The 26,934-nt window shown below is 40.5% G+C and overlaps 1 protein-coding gene across 2 annotated transcripts in view; it reads right to left on the bottom strand.

Annotated features, from left to right (window-relative positions):
• Positions 1-588: 588 nt before the first annotated feature.
• pth2ra (parathyroid hormone 2 receptor a) overlaps positions 589-26,934 on the bottom strand; it is a 42,340-nt gene continuing 15,994 nt past the window's right edge. The window contains exons 7-13 of one of the 2 annotated variants that reach the window (XM_041950468.1): positions 25,650-25,803; positions 22,438-22,498; positions 18,393-18,459; positions 11,644-11,738; positions 7,548-7,683; positions 4,666-4,707; positions 589-3,112 (exon numbers count right to left, since the gene is read on the bottom strand). In XM_041950468.1, coding sequence (XP_041806402.1) covers positions 2,726-3,112; positions 4,666-4,707; positions 7,548-7,683; positions 11,644-11,738; positions 18,393-18,459; positions 22,438-22,498; positions 25,650-25,803 — 942 coding nt within the window. In that variant the 3' untranslated portion in view covers positions 589-2,725. The remainder of the gene's footprint in view (positions 3,113-4,665; positions 4,708-7,547; positions 7,684-11,643; positions 11,739-18,392; positions 18,460-22,437; positions 22,499-25,649; positions 25,804-26,934) is intronic. The other variant, XM_041950469.1, reaches the window with a different exon arrangement.

The following is a 26,934-nucleotide window of genomic DNA, read 5'->3' as shown; positions in this document are numbered from 1 at the left end:
CAGTTGACGACAACCGATGGCACGTCTCACAACGTCCTGACAAAAACAGTTTTTTGCCTTTGACGTGTTCCAAGCCAACACGTTCTGTTGACCAACAGAAGCACAGAACGCTCCTACGTGCACAGCATGGTAAGATTTATGACTCTTTAATCGTCTAATCTGACACATATCAACCCTCCATCCAAAACAGCAAACATGCTGATCCCCCAAACGGCCTCTTTAACAGTCACACTGCGAGATGTTTTGTAGGAGTACATGCTGCAATAATTTCAGGGCTTTCTAAGTGTTTTGAGGTCACACTGACAAATACTGTTCAAGAGTATGAAAGCAACAATTTCAGTTTGAGTTTTATGACACTCAGGTCATTTTGAGTCAAATATTAAACATGTTCCTGCTACAATTTCAGAGAGCAGCTCGACGTGTAGCTGCTGAAAACATTAAACATTTAGAAAAAGTTAGCAGGGAAGAGGGGAGGGTAAATGGAGCAGGACAGGAAAGACAGACAAACAAACATCACAGAGAAAAACAGCCAAATGCATATAGCACATAAACAGACAAGACTAAGACAAATGCTTTCAAGTCGTTTTTTAAAGTTTCTGTTGGAGCAGGAGTGGCACATGTACAATAAAGATTCTCTTTTTGTGACAAACACTGCACAAAAGGGTTCGTTTGGTGTTTTTAAGTGGGGCTGAATGAGATTACAAATCAATAGTCAGGGTATTACCGTCAGCGGATGCTGGTCAGCCCTCGGTTCGGAAAAGCAGATGGGAGTTCTGACATGGAAGCTAAGCCACACACGGCTGTGGACGTGGCAGCAGCTAAACGTATTTTATGCACCTAAAATAATCAAGTGTGTACTGCATTTAGAATATTTCCACCGCTTTGCTTTGCTGACAGACTGCTCATTCCAACAGCAAACTGAAACCGTAGTATCGTTCTCTTCAGAGAAACCAGACTCCTTTGACAAAAACAGTAATTATACCTTGCAGAACGGGGGAGTATCCCATCTACCCCCGCCTCGATTGGTTAGTTTGTTTGTGTTGTTGTGTGATGTGGTGTTTTAACACGTTAGTCAGATCTAAACTAATCAGTGAAACACAAACAAAGTAACAAATCGAAGCAGCGGTAGAACAGCACCTCCCATGTTAAATCACAGGGTAAAATCACTGTTTTCGTCAAAGGAGTCTGGTGCATGTGAAGAGAGACTAGATGTCTGTGGCAGTGAAGCAGTGACAATATTCTTAATGTGACATATAAAATACATTCTGCTGCCGACCCTGTCCACAGCAGCACATTGCATAGCAGTGCTACCACCTACTGTCATACACTGACTATGGGTAAGCACCTCATGCTACCCGATCTCAAAAACACCAACTTCAGCTGCGCTGACAAACACGCGTGCACAAAACATACACAGAACAATTAAACAGCCAACAAAGCCCTTCACAGTCAGCACAACAGTTGATTGTAAAAAATAAGAAAATCATGATTTTAATGCTGTCTTCATGCCACATTTGATTTGCAATAAAAACCGTACCTACCACTGACCGTGTGTTATGTCGTTGCTTAAAAGCAGAACTCATTGCAGTTGAACCCAGTTATCAACAGTTCAAAGCAACAAAAGCCAAAATTGTCCCTGCACATGTGCACATCAATGCATCTCCCGAAACAGTGAGCAATATCTTCATTTCACTTCACCTCGATTGTATATTCTGCATACCCTTCAGTTCCAGTCGCAGATGTAGCTTGCAGAGTTTCTCCTCTCAAAAAGTGCTGTATGAGCAAGCGCACGAGTTCAGCATGACACTGAGTTCGTCCATGAAAAGGATGCATCGTCAGGACGCCTCCTCTTCTTACTTTCACCTGCTGGAATTGTAATTAAGCCAACTGCATGACTAGAAACTCCTGTAAACGGCTGCACATTTTCTATGTAGCTTTGGGACACATGGAGAAAATGACATTCAGTTATGTAATGTTAATGAACAAAGGTTCATCAAGTCTCCTCATTCAAGGAGATGAGTATTATTCTACATCTCTAACTTTTAATAAAGCATCAACCTTTTTTCTGACCACCTGTTTCCCTCACTGTGTTCTTATTATGTATATTTCTCATGTGTTGCTGTGTGCTTTGTTCATACTCTGCCTCTTCATTATCCTCAATTGTGCTACTCTTGTTATACACAATCAAGATGACAGCAGGAAAAAGGAAAAGAAATGGCACTGCCCTCCATTTCTACACTTCTGAAGGTTAGAAACAATTGAGGTGCACTCCGACACACGCTGAAATATACATTTAGATGTCTTTTTGTTGTTTGAATTTCACACTCCTGCCTCCTACGAATACATCCACACACAAATAGTCTCCAGAAGGGACGAAAATTCTTCATATTTTTCACACAGCGAGCGAAAAAGCGCAGCTGCGGTGGTTGGGGAGGTCGACACACGAAGCATGTGCTTTCAATAGCGGCAGCTCGGGTTCATGGCATGAGTCAAACTATCCATGTTTCTTCATTTTTCCAACCGTGTTCCAACTCAGCTTCATACCTGTGGTTTCGTTAATGTATATGTGTAACTTCTTTCACATGAGGAGGTTCAAGACATTTTTAGATTTCTCATTGTTACAGTGAAGCTCTTTGTTTGTCTTTGATGCCCTCTTTAGAGCTTGACTGCCCTGATGCAGCTCCACCTACAAGCTTCCCCATCAGTCTCTACCCTGTTTTGGGTGCTACAGTGTTTCCTCCTCATCCTCAGCTGTCGCACCAGGACTAATAACAGGCAGATTTTCCTTCAGCGAGATATCGTCCACCCGCTTGGGGCCGCTGTCCTCGGGTTCTTCAGGTATGGATGGGTCTGAGTTACTGATCACGTATCCTGGGAGGGTGGCGTGCATGCTGATCACTGGGGCACCTGCGCTCCGATAAACGCGGCTCGACGCGAGCGTGGTGGAGCGCGTGGAAGGGCCTCCACCCGCCAGGTGGGACTGGCTGCTGGTGCTGTTGTTGTTGAGGCCGACAACGACGGAGCCGTAGCGGTACCGGCCGCAGACCACTGGGCCCTCCCACTCAAAGGCCAGGTTCCAACGTGTCCAGGTTTTCTTTATCTCTGTCTGGACCTGTGGGGGAAGAACAAAGACTAAATATCAAGAAATATATTGCAAAGTTACCACAGAGTGCAGAAGGAGCCCAATGTTAAGACATTTTATTGCAAATATCTGGGTTGTCCTGATTTGATGTATGGAATCATTTTCTATGAGCAGGTTCATTTTTCATTTCAGGTCTTTGCAAATGAGCCGTATAAGCATCCCACTGAACTCTTGTCTTCACCAGCTTCGTCTGTAGTTTCCATCTCTGCCATTTAATTTTATAACCGGTAGCAAACACTCAGTCTGCCCTTTTTTGCGGTGAGATTACACTATAGCCTCTACGAATTACTAAAGCAATGCATTAAGAGCAGGTTAAAGCTGCGTGGAGCTGCAGAGCAGGGTGTTAATGGTTGGATGAGACCCTTCCACGCCACATAAGTCATTTTGCTTGCTGTTAATGAAAAGCAATTCCTATAGAGAGCTCAGTTTCAACAGAAAACAAAAATCCTCTGTCGAATTTTGAGATGTTTGTTTGCAGTCACTCGGAGGTTGAAAGGAGTGATTCACAGGATACTGAGAGAAAAAATATTAATGGCAGAGAGGGTTTTCTGAAGATGAGAGTGGCTGAGAGTGCTGAGTACAAAGAGAGAGAGAGAATGACTGATAACATGATGGCACTTTTCATCACACTTCATTTGAGAGGGCAAGAAACAGATTTGTTTGAAAAAAGACAAGTAGCTAAAGTAAATCACTTTTTAACGATGAGTGTTTTGGCAATCCTGCTTTATTTATTAGACAGCAGCCGCGTTTCCATCTACAGTCAAGTGAGTTTTAAGCAAAATTTTGAATTGTCGCAAACAAACCCCAAATAATCAAAGAACATTTTGTTTCCATAAACTGGTTCGGAGCGAGTAAACGAGGCTGCACGAAGCGTAGTTTCATCAGAAGTTGCCGATATAAGCTACACTATGCATGGCGATTATAAACAGAGCAGAAGAAGAAGGATGTTGAAAACCAGAAACAACACAGGTTGCCTCCGCCGCCTGAGAGAAATGAAGAGACTTGTGCAGAAATTTGTGTCATTTGAGCACGTTATGACACAGCTAGTATTGGCCATGTTTCATGCTGACGAAGAGCGTTATGGGAACATCTGGCGAGGTGAAGGCAAAACCACCTCAAGCGCGCGTAAAAAACTTTTTTTTCACAAACTTTGCTGTTTTCTGCAAGCTTTTCGAGTGGGATATGTCAAAATGTGCATAAGAACGCCTTGATAGAAACACGGCCGTGACATGGAGAGAAACAGGAAAGGCAGGTGAGAGAGAGAGAATGACATGCAGCGATGGATCTGGGCCGGACTGGAACATGGGGTGCTGTGATAAGGACTCAGGCTTAACACATGGGAGGCACTGTGAGCTACCAGGGTGCAGGTATATCACTTTTCTACTTCTTCTCTGTAGAGAGTAATTCTATACCCTGAAACCTAACTGAAGTTCATTTTTGAGTACTTTGTTTGCTACGTTTGTATTTGCTTTAGTTCTGCAGTGTTTGTGCTTCTTCACTGTGATGAAAACAGCTCCACTCACCTCTCCGTTGCAGTAGCAATAGATGATGGACACAAAAAAACCCTGAAAGGAAGAGATTAATACACATGTCGTGAGCTCAGATGTGTGAACAAACGTCTCGTACAGTGTGATGATCACAGTCATTCATTCCATTCTTATCAAATTCATACAAATGCTCGTTATCTGCTACCAAATGAGGAAGATCAGGATGTTCCAGGTTGCCTCTAATAGTGCTTATTTAATAAAGAAAAGACAGAAATCTCTCTGGTTGTTTCACCTTGTGTTCCCATGACGATAGGACGTTAAAGTACAGACACAGCTTTGAAGTGATGGATTTATGGGAAGATGTGTGTCCATGTACAGCGTGTGTGTCTGTTTGGGTGTGTGTGTGCGCAGCTCATCCTCGTTTTCAGAATAGCTGGATGTTGAAACGGAAAAAAGAATATTGGCTATTGTTGGAAGTAGAGATGAAATGGAAGATCCTAAACGGTTAAGTGAGGTGTCAATCAAAAGGTCAGAATGTGGCAACCCTCTGGCCCTCTGTATTAACAGCTGTTGACAGCTGTAATCTGTTTTTGTAATCTTTCTTTCCATTGGTTTGCAGCTCAACTTTAACTCTTAATTAATGTTTCTTTTTCTATTTTTTAAGAAGGACTCAATCTTGATTTACAACCCCATTTACAACAGTCAAGACTCATTTAGAATTTGATGCCAGCAACGCATTGAAAAGAAGTTGGGACAGTGGCACCAAAAGACTGAAAAAGCTGTGAAATGCTGAAAGAAAACAGCTTGTGGGTCATCTCACAGTTAATCAGGTTAACTGGCAACAGGTGAGTCACATGATTGGGTATAAAAAGAGCCTCCTGCAGAGGCTGAGTCTCTCTGAAGTAAAGATGGGGAGGGGTCCACCACTCTGTGACAGCCAGTCAAAATGTCATTAAAACAATCAACAATCTAAAGAAATCTCTGTACAGAAGGGACAAGGCTAAAAACATCACCGCAGCCACAAATGCAAGTGGAAATTCTACCATGCAAACAGGAAACCGTTTATAAACCAGATCCAGAAACGCCTCCGCCTTCTCTGGTCCTGAGCCTCGAACATCAAGCGAGAATGAAAAAACGTTCCACTTTCTAAATGACAGCGGTTGATCTTCTCCAAAAAAGAGCTGATGCAACAGAGCAGTAAACACGACCATGTCACAACTTCCTGAAACATGTTGCTCTCATCAAACTGAACGAGGACTGATGTGTTGTGCTATTTTCAATTAAATATGGAGTTTCAGTGTTTTGCAAATCCTCACATTTTGTTTTTTTAGCATTTTCCACAACGTCCCAACATTTTTGGAAACAGGGTTGTTGCACTGAGACTAACTCATGTCTCAGTCTGAGCATCTGTTTGCACATATGTGAGGGGGTGGACACTTTTTTTCATAAAGGCACATATGGTTCTCATCTCTGGGTGATTTGCATGTGATGGGTTAAAGACATATAGATAAATAACCCAGTAGCTCCTCAGCTTCCCAAAGTGTTGTGGGCCCGCTTACATCTGATTTACTGCTGCAAGCGGTTTGTGTGTTCAGGGTTGAAGCTCATCAAAATGAGATTAAAAGATTTTCTGCATAATGTTGCATTGTAGTGATATTTCCAGTTGAAATTCTAACAAGTGCTTTTGGTCAAATTTGAGCTGTTTTAGAAACTAGGCTGAATATCGTTACAAATAGTAGACAACAACACATTAAATACTAAGAATCGTAGATGATAAACAAGTGCCAAGTTACTATATAGACCTCAATACGCACAGTTCAGATCTATGTTTATATGTATGTATTATTTTCAACAGGTGCAAAGCTATTTGCACATCCCTTGTTCTGTGGCTTCAAACCGTCCTCATTTTGGCATGAAATTAGCACAATTTCATGCCAGGCAGCAAAGTAGATTTTTGGCTTGAGTTGTCAGACGTGCACACACAAACCAAAACACTTTTGTCTTTTTTTTGTCAAATTTGCCTCTTTTACTTCCATTCAACTTATTTAACTAGTACACATTGCGCACAAATGCACATTAAAAAGAAACCTAATGTGATTTAATTGCTCAAGGAATCAGTCTGATGTCTTTTGGTTGGCTGCAGCCGTCAGATTTCAGCAGCAGTCATGTGCGTTTCATCTGTTGGCAGAATTAGCTGTGCATCATTATGAAAGGGTCATTACTTAGATAAATAAATCTCCCCACAGGCATCTAATAAAGCAGAAACAGGTGATACGCTAGAGTCCCTGCCCCTTTAAAAACGGCTTCACAGTCATCTCATTTCGTTTATTAAAAGATTTTTGGTTTCACAAAGTAAACATAAAGTCAGTTTGGGTCATAAAAACGCTTGATGAGAAACATTTCATGTGAGGCTCACAGGTTTGTTTAGGTACAAAACTACTTGGTTAGGTTGAAATTTTAAGCTTTTTCCTACTTGGGGCCTACATCACATTTTCAATGTACTGAAGAGACAGTTTATATTGTGTAAAAAATCTCGTGGACTTTATACAGTAAAGGAAAAAATATCTATCACTATAATTAATTTTCCATGAAACGAGCAATCATTTAGAGAGCATGTGTCACTATTGTTGGTCTCATCCATTTAAATTTTTCCATGGAAGTGCTCATTTACTGATTCATTCATTATGCTGAAACTGAGAATTAGTTAATAGCTCATGACTGTAGGTCACTCCTGAACACGGTCTGTATGCCGAGTTCAAAAATAAACTCTGATTAGATATGAGCTGTAATTTAGGAAACATTAATCCCAAACTCACACAAAATTGCACATTTAAACAAAGGCAGAGCTGAATTATGACACTGAATCTGACTGACTGTGTGTGTGTGTGTGTGTGTGTGGGTGTGGGTGTGTGTGGCACCTGAAAAGAGTTGAAGAACAGCTCGCAGTACATGCGGACCTCCCAGCTCGGCCCCTCAAACGTAGGCATCCCGACAAAGATGATGTAGTGGATGCCAAACACCAGCACTAACACGAGGGTGGACTTGGCCAGTTTCCTGGACACACACACACACACACACACATATACAGAGCAGCTGCTTTGGACCATCAGTGTTTGAGAATCCAATCATTGCACAATGGTGTGTCAGACAATACACTAAACAGTTAAAATAAACATCAAAAACTTGTGACAATAAAACATCATAACGCTGGAAAATAAATGATGATAACTGATAAAAACAGGAATAAAACTAAAATATACTAATATGAAGAGCAAGTGCAGTCAAAGTCAGCCAATGGAAACATGTACCTCTGTCATGTGCTGCACTGTTTTTGCATAACCATCAACATATTGTGAATATGTGCACTGGAAAGCAATACTGGTACTGGTTATATATATATATATATATATATATATATATATACAAAGCCTTTATTAGAAAATACTTTAAAAAGTAAAAAAAAAAAACTACAACAATGTAATTCAGAAACCACATTTGAGATGTAAATATATGAATGTATGAAATACAAAAGAAGAATAATTAATACTGGTGGAACTGCTTCGGATATTTTAGGAACCTGTTTTTCTTTGGGCTCTCTGCAGTCCACTTAGTGATTAGACTGAACAGATTTTAACTGGGATCAGTCAGTCCATCATATGTTCAGCTGATATTCAGTGATCCAGTTCTGTTATTTAACCGTTGCTCAGTGGCATCTTCCTCTCTTTTTCCACTTTCATCTCCAAAACATTACTTTTTCGCAAAAGAACATATCTGTAATAAGGACTCTCTACAACCTAACAGCATGAAATAACATTCAAAATATAGAGTTGTCCTTCCAGCCATGTGACTGTACTGAATCATGGTTTTCTGGCAGGCGACTGAATGCTAGTGTGTGTACTTTTATAAAGGAATTTTTATCTATTTGTCAGTGTTTATTGAGAACAGCCTACAGACATGACATATCATGGCATAACTTAACAACAGCACGAACTTGTCCAGCTTCATGTGTGTGAATGCAAAATAAAAATGTCTGAAATGCAAGTTTCTTCATTTGTAAACAAGAAATTTGAGCTTCACATAGCAGCGTTGACTAAAGGGAGATAACTTCGCAGGAAATTAGTTTTATAATTACTGGGCTAATGGTTTCCAACACTCTAGATCAGGCAAACTACTACATAAAGGGCCGTGTGGCTGCAGGTTTTTGCTCCAACCAGTCGAGAGGTCACCTGCTTATCAGCTGAAGACTGAGATCAGCTGATTAAATGAGGCCAGCCTGGTGTGCTCCTTCTTGGTTGGAATGAAAACTGGCAGCCACACGGCCTTTTCTGGAATAGTTTGGGCATGCCTGCTCTAGATACTGAGATCAGTCATGATTTTCTCACTGACAAGCTCACATTTCTTGCACAGATTGAAAGTTTCCTGGCTTGGATGCAGAGGCACAGGAAAATATTTCAAACTTGTCCTTGAAGGAATTTTCTTCACTGTAACACTGAAGCGTAGGAACGTCTTTCAGCTTATTGTTTAGGCTTTGTGTTAGTGGAGCCTGCATTATAAATCCTGCAAAATAACCCTGGGTCTCTGTTTCCCAAAGCGTAATAACAGCTTTAATATTTATATTGATTGCAATCCAACATGCAGAATACAATATTAACACACTGGAAGATGTGCACAGTGATTCAAGCAAAAATATGCAGTATATGAGCACTGCAGCCCTTCAATGATGGATATCATTCAAATCTCATCAGACAAAGGCTGCTAAAGCTCAGAGGAAAAACACAGAGGGCTTCCTTTCATCCTCTCTCTATGAAGAGCATGTGGACTGTATGCAGCAGCAGCTCAGTGTGTGCAGTCGACCCAACAGAGGTCAGGATTCCTGATTGAAAAAGCAGTTACGTGTGTTTTGGGGGGTTTTTTGTAGCTTATCCACAAGAAAATGATAACAAATGCAGGCAAAGAAAAGTTTGACCAATTTGGACAACCACAGCAACTCAGATCTGTATGATGAAGTCTGCAGTATACGAAGGGAGAACATGTTGTATGCATTATATATATATGCATTTGTTCATTCATTCAACACATTTAAGACTCAGTGGCAAACTATGGGATAGTAACTGTAAGTTATTTCTAATTCTAACTACATGTAATCAAATCAGATCACTATGCTGAACACCTGCATAAATTTCAATAATGCAAAACAGAAAACTCTGCAGGATATATATTCATGGTAATTCAATTCAAAGTGCTTAGTCCAGCAAACAGGAGGTCATTCAGTGATCTCCTCCCCTGCATTCCCCTCTCTGCATTTCTGGTTTGACTGCTCATGTGAAAAGAAAGAATGTACAAGGTTCAGCCGAGGTAAACTATGATAAATGCGCCGCAATCCAAGATGCAATTTTCACTTCCACTTTCGTTTAGCAATTACATTTGTTTTAAAAGCATGCAACGTAACTGCATGACTTCAGTTTAAAACTGAATCCTCACTTGTTTTAGCTGATGTTATTCATCTTCCTCTCTCTGGCTTCCAAAGCAATAAACAGCTTGAAGACTTGTGGTTGAAATGCATCAGAACTTGCTTTGTTTTGCCTTTTAGAGTCATCTTATAATCATCAAGGTCTGCTGCGGCTGATCACTATCATCTGTTGTGGCTCGCATCCAGCTCATCCACACAAAGCAACCTCGCCCGCAGCATTCAATACGGTGCCCTTCTCACAAAAGTACACTGCAATCAGAAGGTTTTTATCTGACACACTGACGCCAGTACCAGCAGGAAAGAACAATGGTGATAATTGCAGATGTGGAAATGCTAAAACAAATTATATCTGTGTGTGTGTGTGTGTGTGTGTGTGTGTGTGTGTGTGTGTGTGTGTGTATTCATCAATATCAACAACAGCATCACTTGGCTTGATTTAATTTCAAGCCAAGTGATTAACACACAAAAAGTGAATGTTCTGTGTGTTAATAAAGCACAAATCAAAGGCGATCGATCAATCCTCACCAGGACGATGCAGAACCTTTTATAAAACGACACCATGTATTTGTGAACTCTTTTATTCGTGTTTTCATTATAACAACCAATGTGTTTGGAGCTGAGTGTAACAGACAGGGTGGTGAAGTCAGAAATGACTGAGAGATGGACTAACGCACTGTTGAGTTTGGTCAATTGTGGGATTTGTTAACAATTACAGAAATGTAGAATAATACCAGCTTTATTCTTTAAGGTTGAAAAGACTTGGGTCACACCAGGGTCTCTGTTATGTGGTAATTACTGCTTTTTTTAATGTGAAAATCTGGTGAAATCTGACATATTTAAACCTCTTTGTTCAGTGAAAATAATTCTGGCTCCACGCGCTGGTTTCCCCGCCGCCTCTCTGATGTCTGACCTCCGTCTGGCTCCTCTCCTCATATTTTTCCACCTAAATCGGTGAATTAAGGGTTTATTTCAACCAAACCACAGTTGGTGGTGATTGTTAGAAAAGTGGAAAGATAAACCAAGAAGGTTTTGGCGAGTTTGACTTTGTTTCTGGAGTTTGAATGAAGTGTGTTCAATGATGATAAAATTACTGATTCTGTAAATGGAGTCTGGTGGCTTTGGCGGGAGAAATACAGCAGCCGTGTCTGGTATAACAAAAAGCTTGTTACTCTCAAACAAATCTTCCTGGACACATGGACCAGCATTTCTGAAACTCTCTCTGAAAATTCTGAAACACTCTCCCTGAACAGATAAATCGCTTCCTTTACGCTACTTTCAGTCGCAAAACAATAACATTATGCACTTATTTGGCATAAGGTGCTGGCTACTCCACTTGGTCTCAACAATTTTAAGCTCACCTTCTGTAATCAGCATAATGACTAAACTTTGTTAACTGAACATAAAATCATGTTGTTGGTCATAATTGACATATTGGCATTTAATGCATTTCACTGCAGTTCACAGCAAATCAAGGTGAATTATATTATTTCACATTGAAAGTGAGGGAGGCTGGAGATTCTGCATCAAACTCAGCTGATACAAACCTGTACTGCTTCCTGGTGTCGTATCTCCCTGCGTTTGTCTCTCGAATTTTAGTGGCCAACACTCGCACGATATTAACGAACAAGATGAAGTTGAGCTGAAACAGAAGAGCAAAGATGGAAAATGATTTATTTATGCAGTACATGTGCGTGGTCCTAGTACCTGTTACTCTAATTGACATATATGGAAAATAAGAAATCATTTTTAATTGCTAATGACGTTCTTTTATACAATGGATAGACTAAATAACATCTATCTGTTTAAGGGTGAATCCAAACGTGTGTAGTTGCCATTCATTAATATTCACAAAAGCTGTATTATCACTGCAAATTAATCAAATTAAAGAAAACGATTCAGAACGTGTTTCCAAAATTGTTGTTTGCATCAAGCTACAGTATCCAGCAGAGAGAAATGTCACTTCGCTGGTAACACAAACATATCAAAGCGACCAGAGTTCCTATTCCTCCACCATACAGACTGTAAACCATGAAACGTTTTAAATTTTGCTTAAAATATCTCTAACTATACCATTTTACACAGCCATTATCTGTACAATTATCTGCTGAAGGTGTTTCTGTTTATCACACGGTAAGTCTTGAATGGCTGCAGGTTAATTTTGTGGACAGTAAAACACTTTAGAGGTGCATACAGGCCCTAAAGTGGTCTGTTGTAGTGTTCTGTGGAGTCAATTCATTTTTCATGATTACTAAAGAGGTTAAAAAAGCTCATTTTCTGCCAAATTCTAGTATTTCTTCTCAAAGTCTTTAATGAGGTTGCGGCAAAGTAGTTTGAAAGAAGCAAACTGAGGCTTACGTTTTCCACAGCCAGAAATCCAGACCCCTGAATCTGCATCATGCCTCCAAACACTACGTTCCACTTGGATGAGGATATATTCACAGCTCCAGAATGAAATTCTTACATGAGAGACTGGCTGTGATTTGAAGCTTTTAACCTAAATCCAGAGCACCTCTGCATGCAGTCACATACTCTTGACTTGATTTATTCTTTATTTCTTCCTCAGTGCCTCACAAAAATACAACTGGACTGGTGAGTATGCGTGTATCAAGGAGGAAATGCTTCACTTGTAATTGGTATCAGTGAGAAAGTGCTGTCTGACCCTGAAAACCCAGAGAACACATGGCGTAGTGTGATGACAGGGTAAAATAGCATTTAGACTCAAGTCAACCCACACACACTATATTACTACTTTTCCTAAATGAGGACTGTGACGGCACACACACACACACACACACACACACACACAAACAGCAGCTCTCCACATACATTTGAGGTCACCCAAACAGTACTGCTACTGCTTCCCAGTATTGATGCACAAACTTTATATCAAATTTAGTTTAGAATTTTTGACATATGAAGGATGTCTGTGGAATAAAATACTCAATTACTATGATAAACATTATGATAAGGTAACATCAATTTTTATTTACATATTAAAAGTACAGTATGGAATCAATGATGAGACACTTTTTTAAGACTGGGCTGTATCACAACACTGTGGATATTATGGTATATTATTGTCCACATTATATCTAGTTTCAGCCTTGTACAGCCTTGAGCTTACATGCTAACGTGACCTTAGCAGGTAATTACCATATTCACCGTGTTATTTTAGCAATTAGCACGCTAACATTTGCTAATTAGCACTAAACACTGGTAAACGATCATAGACATGTCTTAAATTGGCTCCACAGTGTGGACGTGAAAAAAAGTTTGGTTGAGGAGCTAATTAAATGCAGCAGGAATTACTCACAAGCTTCAGACTGAAATCATCAAACCTCATGATTCCTTGCAATGTAATCAGGTGAAATCCATCATTTAATAAAACACTGGTTGGCCAGGAAGCGAGAGTCACGCTCGGCCCTGTGTGACCAGCTCTCTTTGTTCAGTCCTTCAGTTGTTGGCAAGCCACTCAGAAAGTGATTGAAACATAGCGATTAAATACTTACGTAGTTCGGAAAGTAAAACTGATTTCATGGGGCAGACGCTTTGTTTTTTTTTCTTTTCTGAAGTTTGTTGTTGGAGCAGCTCATGAAAGACATGTAGCTGTTAAAACGGGACTACATTTTGTTGAAAAGTTTTGTAGATTATAACCTTTATTAAAATAGAATTTTGAAACACAAAACTCGATTAAATGCAGGTTTACAAAGAGCGTGCCCCCGCAGTAACAGTGATTTTTCTAGACTCGATTTGTCTATATGGAAAGCGAAGGGATCACCAAAGTTCATCACAGTTTAACCAGAGGGGACGTGAATGTCTGGGACATGGTTCATGGTTTAACCAGCTGGAGCCGGCGTGCACCGAGGACAATCAACCTACAGAGCCACGCTGTTACAACTCAACGTGAGCTTGTTCTGTTTGAATATTACAACCCCGTCAGTAATAAGAAGCCCAAGGACACAGAAATAATAAGCGTCCTGAGGCGAAGAGTTCTCAGAATCTTTTGACACATTGGAAGTAATTCGTTGCGTAGTGAGTGAGGATCGTTGAATTGAATCTACGCTCTTTTTTCAGCACTTTCTCTATCTTCAGGAGGTAATCTGACAGACCAGCAGAGCATTAGCCCTGACAGAGCAAAGCTGTCTCTGATTAGAATCTGCAGCAGATTTTTTTTTTTCCAGCTTGGCAGCAGCTTAACTCGATTCCAGTCGAAACATGTCTTTCAACAAATGTGTCATTTTTCGCAAGTTTGGTCAATAATCCAGAGTGTTGTGCAAAAATGGTGCAAACAGCAAGACGCTGCACGACCAAGCACTGTCTTCGTCTCGCCTTTTCTTTCATTAGTGCGTTTGTGTGGCTGGCTGCAGCGCTGAAAGAAGACAGAGAAAGAGACTGTTGCTCATGATTGCATTCGCATCAAATACCGTTGCTTGATGCCATGAAGCCAATTTGAATCTGAACGAGAGGAAAATAGAGAAGCGAGAGCATCTTCTACTTCTGCACCACCGCACACTGGAAACTAACATGAAAGTACATTTTTAGTCATTTACTTGACGTTTCTCTGCAGGGAACTTTGATATACGTGAGCTATCTGTGTGTGTTGGGCACGTACATGCATGTTTAGTGGAAGGAAAAGAAGCTTTTCATTTTAAGTACCATGTCTGTACAAAGAAATTCTGACTTTTTAATGATTTGCCTGTCTTGCACTTCTTAACTTGCTGCTCTTTCCTTTTTAGAATAATAAGATTAACAACATGCACGTTGGACCAGTTCTGAGGTCCCTTTTTGTCTTACGGTTAATTGTGCTCGGACATTTTTACTTCAGCTGGTCTTGCCATGACCATGGTGCAGGTGTTCTTTATTCAGTAATTGGAGACCAATGCTGGTGGGAATGGTGTATGTAATTGTCCGTCCTGTGCAGCTAGTAGTGCCAGCGCATCCACGCTGTGTCTTTGCAGCTATTTTCACAGAGTTTTCTGTAACTTAAAGGTGACTGAGTGTGGTCATTACATTATGTGTGTGCATCAGTTGTAAAAATCACAGAATAGAGTTGTTTGTGCCCGGCAGCTGTTGTTCCACACTGTAGATATATTATGGGAATAAAGAGAAATGTCATCATCAATGTTTTAATTGTGCAAATGAAGCCGAGGTTTTGCAGAATCATCCGTCTCTGATGTTCTTCAGGTGATAAGTTTGGTTGTTTGACGCCAAGAGAAAAGGAAATATGAAGAGCGGCAGTCGCTGCGACAAACAGCTCGTGGAGGCAAGTAAGGTAAAACCATTAGCGTACAGACTGCTTCTCAAACTACAGAGACACACAGGCATAATACACATATTTTTAGACTGAATGTGACTCACACTGAATGTGAGGACACCATTATCTATAATCATTGTGTTTTTAAGATTTTTGTCAGTATTAAAGCACTGAAGTGATAGTTGTCTGCACACCCACGAGGGCTCTGCAAACAGAAACTGCTAATGGCTATTAATGCTTTTAATGGAGAAAAAGTTGTAGACAATGAAAGCACCTCACTGGTTTAACAGCATGTCACTGTGATTGAAACAGAGGTGGAGGAAGTATTTTTACTTGGGTAAAAAGTAGCAGTACTGTGGTGTAAAAATACTCTGCTGCAAGTAAAAGTTAAGCATTCAAAAACTTAAGTACAGAAGTATTAGCATCCAAATCTACTTAAAAGTACCAAAGTGAAAGTACTCATTATGCTTAGACTCATATATAGATAATTATATAATTATAATAATTAATGATGTAATAATGTGTACATCACATCCCATGTTCCTGCTTGTAAAGACGGGGCTAATTTTTAATTACTTAAAATACTGCTGTGTATCTTAATCTGCAATAACACATCATAATTGATTGGTCGATTTGTATTCTGTATTAAAAATCAAAATCTGAAGAGTAAATAGATAAATGTGGAGGAGTAGAAACTATTTCCCTCTGACATGTATGGAAGCAGATGTATAAAGAGGCAGAAAATGGAACAGTCACTGCAGGAAATCAACTGAGATTAACTACAAACATTAGAAATCCTGAACGCTCTGATCACAGCAGGCATCTTCAGCTCGCTGCTGTGACAAAGTGTTGAGTGAGGAAGGGAAGTTTAAACTGAATGTGATGCTGTGAGAAGATTAGGAAGCAGTTTTTTCTGGATTTATACCCAAACTCAGACTCAGTAACGTCACACACGCAGTTTACTTAAACTGGCAACAGACAAGTTTTCTGCTTTAACGTATCATCATGAAGTAAATGCTGATTGCACAATGTGATGGCTGCAGGATAATGACACCGTCAGTGTTTAGATATGCAGGTCAGTCTACCACCAGGTACAATCTACCGGGAAGATGAAGGCCAACTAGCGATCCAGTTTCCACCGTTTCCATCTGCTTTCATGTCTCCAATTACATTGACTGAATGAACTCAGGCTTCTTCTCCAGATGTTTTCTTACTTGTTTGCTCGAGTTAATTGTTTCTTTGTGGAGATTTGGAAACAAATGTGGTGAGTCCTGTGTTTTTGGTCGTTTCCGGGCTCTAAAGGAAAAGTGATCCTGTTGTCTTTGCAATGGCGGCACCAACTGTAATACCATTTAGAAACACTAGAGGGGGTTGAAAAGTTCTCTGTTTACAAGTTGCGTCATGTACCAGAGGTCCGTTCCACAAAGCAGGTTCAACAAACTCTGAGTGTAACCCTGAACTCTGAGTTGATCAACTCTGAGATAGGAAACTCTGAGTTTTCGATTCCACAACAGCAGATTTGAGTTAGTTTTATTAACTCAGAGTAGGTTCACCTCGAGTTAAGCGCGTGCACCGCAACTTTAAAAAGACAGCATCAATGGAACCCCGATTTGAGGAGTCACCATGGCAACGGGGAAGCGGAAGGCTGCCTACTTCACGCCACTGGAAATTAGACATTTTAATGCGCTCATACAGCGAATATGAACACGTTTTTAGACGGAAGTCCAACACCGCTGCAGCTGCGAAGGAGAGGGAGACGGCGTGGGAGAACATTGCTGCTCGGGTCAATGCGTGAGTATAAATGTAATCCTTTGAAATCACAATACTATTACAGGGCAAAACTGCTTGAATGGTTGCCTATTAATTTATTTCATTTAGGTGCAATCCCGCGGGGGAGAAGCGCACTTGACAGCAGCTTAAAATGAAATATAAAAACATGGTTCAAACAGGTAAGACCTCGGCATGATCTCATGGAGGTAGCTACCTCATTTTGATCATGTTTTACATTGTAAAGTAAATATTAAGTGGCTCCCTTTCATTGTAGAATTGGTTATATTGTGTTCATATTATGTTTTGTTTTTTGTTAACGAATTAAATAAAATTTAAAAATGAAAAAAAGTGTTCTCATCTATATCATGTTATGTTAAATAATTAAGCCTAAATTTAAACTAACACAGACTTTTACTCAGCTAACAGAAAGAAGGCAGATGCACGAAGAACGGGTGGTGGCCTAAAAGCGATAACTGTCTGGAAAAGCAAGAACAATATTTAATTCTCTGCGCAGTATCGCTGCACCTTCATCCACGGGATCGTGATCAAAAGAAGTTAACATGCCATGTTAACGAAAAAAGTCACCACCTACTGTGCCTAATGGACTTCCACTGACTGATATTTTTAATGATTTTTTTAATAACAGACGGCAGAACTATGCCAAAACTCGTCTGCCGACAGAATGAATGAATGAGGAAGTGAAATACGGTGTGTGGTTGAAAGAGGGCGGAGACACAGAGAAACTCGAGGTTCCTTGAGTAAAACCTGGTCCCGACCAGGTTAGGTTCATAGAGTCAGTTACTGCGGTAACTGACTCAGAGTTTAACTTACCTCTGTCTGTGAAACAGGCTTGAGTTACCCCTCTTTCTCTGGTTTGACTTACCTTCCTATGTGAAACAGAAAACTCAGAGTTTCCCTCATTTCAGGGTTAACATACTCGGAGCTTTCAGTAAATCTGCTTTGTGAAACGGACCTCAGAACTTACTTTGTTTAACCAAAACATGATCTTTTCCTAAACCTAACCAAGTACATTTGGTGCCTAAACCACAACTGCAACTGTTTCACAACATTAACCACATGTTAGTGAGGTTTTCTGGCAGCTCACACAAATGCTAAACAGTACCTTGTTTGTCTGTGTGTAACAAAGTGTCATATTTGACAACTTCGGGAATGAAACACACGTTCATTCTTCCCTCACAGCCATCAGCTGCAAATTATCAGCTTCTCGAGGTGACATTGACAGTCTGTATTTCACGCTCACAGTCTTACCCCAATGGCTGTCAGGATGGGAACCTGGTAGATCCACTTAATGTTACCAGCACTTAGCTCCCAACACCTGCCGTTAACACAAATTCAGAGAAGAAGATGAAGTTAGAGAGGCAGGAAAAATTACAGAGCAGAGCAAAGAAGAAGGCGGGGTGTGTTATTCAAAAGGCAAATTAAAGCTGCAGAGAAATATGAGACGGACTGAGAGGCACAATGGAGCTTAGAGATTATTAATTGATTATGTTGCATATATTGCAAACAGAGGCAGAGATATAGAGTCAGGATGGACAACAAGAAACTGAGAATGGTGAGTGGTGGCCTTATTTACATAAAGCTTAAAAAGCTCTTTTTCCCTTTTCCTCAGATATTTTCAATTTTCAATCCAAATTACAGTTTTATTTTAATCATTTTTTTCATGATAAATGTTTCATCTTCCTTAATGTTCTGTCTCCATTCTAAATTCAACCTTTGTTTCCATTTTTATTTCATAACATTATTTCCAAGTTAGTAAGTTTAGAGCATTTTCCCTTTTACTCACTTATCTTCTTCAGGCCATGCCATGTACACTACTCTCATGGGCATTAGCTCCATATATGAAGCATTACTTTCGCAAGTTTGGATGTATTTTTAAGCAGTTTTATGCAGTTGTATCGCAGCCATCAAGCATACCTCAAGTCTGCCAGTGTGTGTTCGTGATCTTCAAAATCACATCCTCAATGTAATGTGATGGAAATGGCATGAAAGCATAGTCGCAGCACATTTCATGGACTTCCTTTCATAGATGCCAGTACTTTCTAAACATTCAGGTGAGGAGTTGGAATAAAGGCAAAATTAAAAGATTGAAACTAAGAAGGTGAATCCATTCATTCAGAATATTAACCATCATACAATATAATGTAGTACATCAGGGGTCCGTTTCACAAAGCAGGTTCAACAAACTCTGAGTGTAACCCTGAACTCTGAGTTGATCAACTCTGAGATAGGAAACTCTGAGTTTTCGATTCCACAACAGCAGATTTGAGTTAGTTTGATTAACTCAGAGTAGGTTCACCTCGAGTTAAGCGCGTGCACCGCAACTTTAAAAAGACAGCATCAATGGAACCCCGATTTGAGGAGTCACCATGGCAACGGGGAAGCGGAAGGCTGCCTACTTCACGCCACTGGAAATTAGACATTTTAATGCGCTCATACGGCGAATATGAACACGTTTTTAGACGGAAGTCCAACACCGCTGCAGCTGCGAAGGAGAGGGAGACGGCGTGGGAGAACATTGCTGCTCGGGTCAATGCGTGAGTATAAATGTAGTCCTTTGAAATCACAATAATATTACAGGGCAAAACTGCTTGAATGGTTGCCTATTAATTTATTTCATTTAGGTGCAATCCCGCGGGGGAGAAGCGCACTTGGCAGCAACTTAAAATGAAATATAAAAACATGGTTCAAACAGGTAAGACCTCTGCATGATCTCATGGAGGTAGCTACCTCATTTTGATCATGTTTTACATTGTAAAGTAAATATTAAGTGGCTCCCTTTCATTGTAAAATTGGTTACATTGTGTTCATATAATGTTTTGTTTTTTGTTAACGAATGAAATAAAATTTAAAAATGAAAAAACAGTGTTCTCATCTATATCATGTTATGTTAAATAATTAAGCATAATTTAAACTAACACAGACTTCTACTCAGCTAACAGAAAGAAGGCAGATGCACGAAGAACGGGTGGTGGCCTAAAAGCGATAACTGTCTGGAAAAGCAAGAACATCGTGGTCTGATAAATATCTCCCGACGAATATTTAATTCTCTGCGCAGTATCGCTGCACCTTCATCCACGGGATCGTGATCAAAAGAAGTTAACATGCCATGTTAACGAAAAAAGTCACCACCTACTGTGCCTAATGGACTTCCACTGACTGAATTTTTAATGATTTTTTTAATAACAGACGGCAGAACTATGCCAAAACTCGTCTGCCGACTGAATGAATGAATGAGGAAATGAAATACGGTGTGTGGTTGAAAGAGGGCGGAGACACAGAGAAACTCGAGGTTCCTTGAGTAAAACCTGGTCCCGACCAGGTTAGGTTCATAGAGTCAGTTACTGCGGTAACTGACTCAGAGTTTAACTTACCTCTGTCTGTGAAACAGGCTTGAGTTACCCCTCTTTCTCTGGTTTGACTTACCTTCCTATGTGAAACAGAAAACTCAGAGTTTCCCTCATTTCAGGGTTAACATACTCGGAGCTTTCAGTAAACCTGCTTTGTGAAACGGACCTCAGCAGTACTGATGACCTCAACAATTACCACAGAGCTAATTCAACTCCTCTCTGACACAGTGTCAGCGACACAACAACAGCACGCTCAACAATGGAGCTCAATGGAGCAACAAGCTCCATAAAGATCCATTTTTATAACTGCATGGTCTTTTTCAGGTCACTGACTGTGAATTCACCTGCTGTGCTGCAGAGAGAGCAACAGCACGCTATTTGCCTTCTGCACTGGTACACAGCAAATACCATCATTCTCTGAGTCTCTGTGGTGGCTTGTTTGTGTTCAAACAAAGCTGCAGATATGAGGACACAAGCATGAGGTAAATAATTTGAGCGGAAAAATGCACATAAGACTAATAAGATGAGTGACGGCAGTGACAAAACAGGAGAAGACAAAGACAAAGTAATCCCTTACATCTGTTGCATATAACAGGGTTAGTGTTTATGGTCGCCAGTGAGTCTGAGCTGAGAGGAAACAGGTCACAGGGTCGCCATACATGGACAAAAAGTCAACAAATGGACAATTTAGCAAATGGGAAGTGCAACCAAGATAGTTTTACAACCTTCTTGTTGTCATTTAATTATGCATTTATGGTATTTTTTCTATTTTTGTCTACTTAACGATGGCTTCATTCGTTTGCTCTGTTGAACGCTTCGCTAATGAGGTCCTACTATCTCTGCTTTGCAGTGCATTAACCGGTGGATTAGGTCCTGTTTGTGCGCAGGTGCCAAATAAAGCCTCCCAGTATTTGAAAAAGAGGCAGATATGTTTTGAACAGGAAGCAGCAATTATTATTCAGCCTTTCAACCTCACATAAAACAGCTCTCGAGACAAGACAGAGGATTAAACTGCATGCTGCACTTTTCAGGACGACGGGCTGATTTTCAGTGTTTCGACAGCAGCGAAGCAAACACTGAATGTTATCAGGTGGCCACTGAGAGATGTTTGGCAGGAAATACCATTACGGCGGAATTGATGAAAATCACCTCTCAGCTCAGCGGTCAAAACCTCTGATGACTCTCCTACAAGCGGATAATGGAGGTGGATCGTTGTAATAGGACAAATTAAACTGGCGCTCCTGTAGAAATACCAGACTGCACCAATAATTTTACCTTTTGTGTTTCTAAAATGCACTCAATAGCCGACAGTATGCATATGTACGAAGTTTGTGTATTTTTGGTCTGTTTTTCGTGCTTTGGTCCAATTGTCAGCATGACAATACCCATGTGCACACAGTGAGTTTTGTGCACACCAGTCACGTTTTTTACATACAGAGCCCTGCTCTCAACCCCCTCCAGCTCCACTGAGGGAGCTGACTGTGAGCCAGGTCTTATTGTAGCTAAACTCACTCTGGGAATGGGAGCAAATCCCTGCAGCCGGATTCTGAAACCATGCGAAAGCCTTCCCAGAAACATGGAGGCTGTCACAGCAGCAGATTAATGTCCATGGTTGTGAAATGAGAAGTTTAACAATCACATATGGGTGAAATGATCAGTGTCGTGAAGTGCACCAGACATGAGAGCAGCTTTTAAATGAGAAGCTCCTTAAGAAACATTTATTCAGAGCCATAATTAAATTGTGCATTCATTACCTTTCACTGATGATTCAAATGTCACCACAATTAAATGCTAATTATATCATGCAGAAATTATATTTGTGTCACTTTTCTTGTTTAGTTTACCCTTTAATAGACTTGCTGACCTTTTTTTTTAATCTTGGTATTTCTCAGTATTGTTTTGGTGTGAAAAAAAAGACCATTTACACCCAGCGTGACTTCTCTCACCTTGCATCAGCTAGTGTTGCCCTGACAATCGCCCACACTGCCACAAAAACAGCTGGAACACCTGAAATTACACACAGCAAACAATGAGCGGTGCTGATGTCATATACTCAGTCTGCCTGATTCATAGGTCATAGGCTCGTTTAATATCCTTTACACAATATACAGGAAGAAGGAGTGAGACGCAATTAGGCATCCCAAGTTAATGGCTAGACCCTTTTAAGTCACACGGCCCACTTTCTTAGTCAGCGTCCATGAAAGAACCAGACTCTGGATGAGCATTAACTCTCTTGTCGGGTGTGGAGGTGAGGAAATGCGTTACTGAAATATTCATCTTACTTGCTGATTATGATGGAAAAAATAAAGCCCTGACAGAAAGATTTGAAGACCAAGCTTGACATCATCCATGGTGCATGGTCCTCAATAATTTCCTGCAGTCCCTCAAACCAGCACAGCCTATCACCGAAGCCCTTGGTCACCTAAGCAACGGAGCTTCTCTTCCTATCCGAAGGGCACCAGTCTCCCTCCAGCTGCATTGTACTCCAGTATAGCAAAACAGACCTCTCCCTTCACCTGGATCCTGAGCTGACCTGACCACGACCCTGAGTGCACCGTCAATTTCAGTGGGGCCACCTTTGATTCCACTTTCACACCACTTTTGTTCCATGATTTGGTTAATTTGTAAAAGACTTCTTAATGAATCACCGGCATAAACTTGATCCCAGTGCTGCCTTCACTGCCCAGTCTCCAGTTCTCTTCTGAACATGGTCAGACTGTGTCTTTTTTGAGGTAGGCTACTTGATAACCCCAGATCCTGCTTTACAGTACACTTTAGCACATGATAGCATTGGGCAATTTGTAGAGAAAATCACTCCAGCAAAGACTAAAACAATCTTTTGGAGGGGAAAAGGCACAGAAATGCTGCATTCGTACCAGAATAGAGCCACCCCAACAACCAATGAGGCTTCATGCACACAGTCCAGAACTTTAAAGTGAATTAGTTTCTTCTCAAAGGTCATCAGCAGTAACTTCAACAATGCACACATTATCTCTGCTGACCAATCCTCTGAGTCAACAGCTTTTATTGTGCTATGAACAATGCTCCTGTTTTTCAGTATCTTACTGAATTGTAAATTTTACATTACGTAGCTGCTCAGAATTCAGGTCGTGAAACGGGCAATGTGATTTGAACTTTTACATTAATGATAAAAATGACTTCTGCGCCCTCCTGAATGGAGCTTTTTAAGCAGAAACGACTGCATTTGATTGCGATAGGGCAAGACGGACTCAGACGAAATGTCCCTTCCATTTGCTTTACGTAGACGCTGTGTGTTCCCTTATCTTTCAATAGATAATCATCCAGGTGGACATGCTTTGATGATGCTCTGTCTTACCTGAGGCTGAGAGCTTTGTGGGGGTGTGACAGTAGAGGAAAGTGCAGGTAACCACTGAGCACAGCACTCCAGCAGGAATGTCTTATATTTACTGTTCAACATGATGGTTGCTACTGATAAACCAAAGGTAGACTTCCTGGTCGGTTTCCCGCCTGTCTGATTGTCTGCACCACCCTAATTGTTTCCACCTGTTCATTGTTACCTCATGTGTGTATATATAGTCCGCGTCTCCCTTTGTCCTGTGCCAGATTGTCTTGTGTAGCTGTCTTGCGCCTTGATAGCTCTAGCCGTGCTCCAACTCCTTTGATCTGGTTACATTGACCTTACATTGTCCTTGCATTCCGCCTTTTGTTTGAGACTCCTTTTGATACCTCGTGCCTTTAGTTACTCCTGATAACCTTGTGATTTTTGTTGTAACTTTGGATAGCCGTGGGCCTTTTGTTTGATACTTTGTATTTCCAGTGTTCTGTCGTGTGCCTGGGACTTTTTGTAATAAATTCAGCCTGAGGGCTTGCACCTGCCTAAGTGTTGTGGTCCTGCATTTGAGTCCGCCATCTTGAAAGCCCAAAGGCTTGATAGTTAGATCTCACAGAATGTTTGTAACTAACAGAACCAGAGATGTTGCACGTAAAAAGTCTTCATTTATAGTCCACATTTACAACCATTCCGAACACAGCATCAGTTAGCAGGCCTAAAGCTGTGAACTCGAGTCCTACATGTGTGTAGGAAAGATGCTGCAGCAGAGCAGTGTGTGTTTGTCTTCGTAATGTAGCTCTGTATCTGCAGACAAGTTTAACCCCACTGGTCTTCAGCATATTGTCCCATATCAGCAGGCAGCAGAAGAAACATTCAGTTGAATAGTTGTGATACTGCACCGTACCGACACTGCAACTCATACTGGGGTTTTTTTAGCCATGAAAACACTGAGTCTGATTAACAGGACACTGCCTCTGTCAGGAGAATATCTGTAACATGAGCATGCCTGCTTTCCAGTTGTCGTACAAACAGTGGTTTAATTAACATGGAAGACTCAGCAATGAAGTAAGCAATAGCATAATCATAATCTCTATTTAATGCCAGCAGTGTTTGTAATGAAAGAGGGTTTCTATACAGTCAAACTAAATGGAAATCCTGCTAAGATACTAAACTGTGCGGCATAAATTTGGTTAACTGTGCATCATGTCCATCATTTTTCATTCGTGGTGCTTCTTTCTGGTCGGTTGGTCATTCCAAATCCAAAATACAGCACAGTGTGCAACGCATACTGATACTTTCTGTACTGGGAACATAATCAGACCAAACCTAATCAGCCATTTAAATACGCAGAAGTACAAACGGAAAAGAGATGGAGAGAGGAGACAGAAATCTCCCCTTTTTCTTAACGTGAATTCAAAGAAAAGAGCAAAAAAATATGTGTCCGGGGACAAAAATCCACTTGTCTGAACATTCTCACAAGAACAAAAACACTTCAATTCCAGCAAGTCTTTTTCATATTGAATATCATCTTTGTTCCATCTTTGATCCATTTATTTTTGACAATAACTGCTACTGATCTGTTTCAGAGCTACACAGTTGCCTACAGCAATAAAGGCATTTGTTCCTATTGAGGATATTTCTTTTCTTTTTGTGCACTTTGTATGCACCAGACATCTGTATATTTAATTGTACACTGACATGCCAGTACTGCAGGTTTGCGCTCTGTATTACCAAAAACTTTCAGCACTGGATATATTTCTGCTAAAGCAATTGGAAGATTGGTTAGAAAGTCATGCTGCACCACACCATGCGTGCTCTATGAGAAATATGTATGCCTCTACTCACCCCATCCGATGAGTGTGAAGCCCCAGAGGTATTTGGAGTCTGATCGGAAGGCCATGAAGATGAGACTGTGGAGGTAGAGGCCTTCTACCAGGATCCAGTAATAGTTGGTGGCCAGAAAATAGATGAAGAGCAGCACTGTCACCTTGCAGCCAATCTGATAACAAAGTATGAACACTTTCATCACATCCTGTTTGTAATAGTGTGTCGACATATTATTGTGATCAAAGTGGAACAAAACTGGACGTTGCCTTTAAATCCAGTGTGATTTCTGTGGGGGACCCACTTTTACTAATTGACAAGTATTATTTTTGATTTCAATGATTAAATATCTTAGCAGAGAACCAGCTGAACAATGAAATAATAATATAAAATGATGTAAAATGAAGCCTTTTGTCTGCTAGATTCACACTCGGGCGTCTCGTTTCCAGCAGGTACAGTGGTGGAACTGGCTTACAGAGCTGCAGTGGTGTGTTTAGTCTGGTTGTAACAGAATCCTTGTGGACTGGATGCACCGCAGGACTCAATGTGTTGATCCTAATGCAGGTGCGTGATGAGTATTATGCCTGCACTGGACAGCTGGCCGGACAAATCTTTGCCCCTTCATCTGTAGAGACTCAGCAGGATCACAGGCCGATCATCACTTTAATAATATGCTGATGTCATATGAGAGAAAAATCCTAAACTCACTGATGTATGAGATTATTATGAGTTAAAATGAGTTTTTAGAAGCCATTTTTGAGGCCAGTCAGGCAGCTTTAAGTCTCATTAGTGGTGATGGCAAATGAGAGTAAAAAAAGGAACATTTTCGAATAAGTGATGCAAAATTTCACTTCTGGCCACACAATTATGTTAATAAATGAATAAATTGGCATCTGCCTTCACTCTTACAACATCGATGAAGTGTGCTCAGCTGTAATCAACTTATATGTCATACTTCACTTTGCCATCCAGAATGAATAAAACAAGCATATCTCCATGCAGGATCAGGATCAGGATTTTGACATCATGGTTCAATGTGCAACTTACACAAGAGCCTTCATCACACGAGTCCTTCAGCACACATACATGTGAGACATCTGGTATCTAGTAGTTTTTGCATATTCATAGATTCTGTATGACGATGATTTTTCTTCCTCATAAGACACAAATTATCATTCAGAGCATTCTAAATTCTGCACAGTATCTTCAAGCACGTCTGGAGGGGATCTTAAAAATTAAATAAAACTCAATTAAAACTCATTTAAACTAAATAATAAATGCACCTATAGGACCACGTACCAGAGGC

The sequence above is a fragment of the Chelmon rostratus genome, chromosome 13, assembly GCF_017976325.1.
Source record: "Chelmon rostratus isolate fCheRos1 chromosome 13, fCheRos1.pri, whole genome shotgun sequence".
Classification (NCBI taxonomy): Eukaryota; Metazoa; Chordata; class Actinopteri; order Chaetodontiformes; family Chaetodontidae; genus Chelmon; species Chelmon rostratus.
This window is presented reverse-complemented; position numbering and strand designations above follow the sequence as displayed.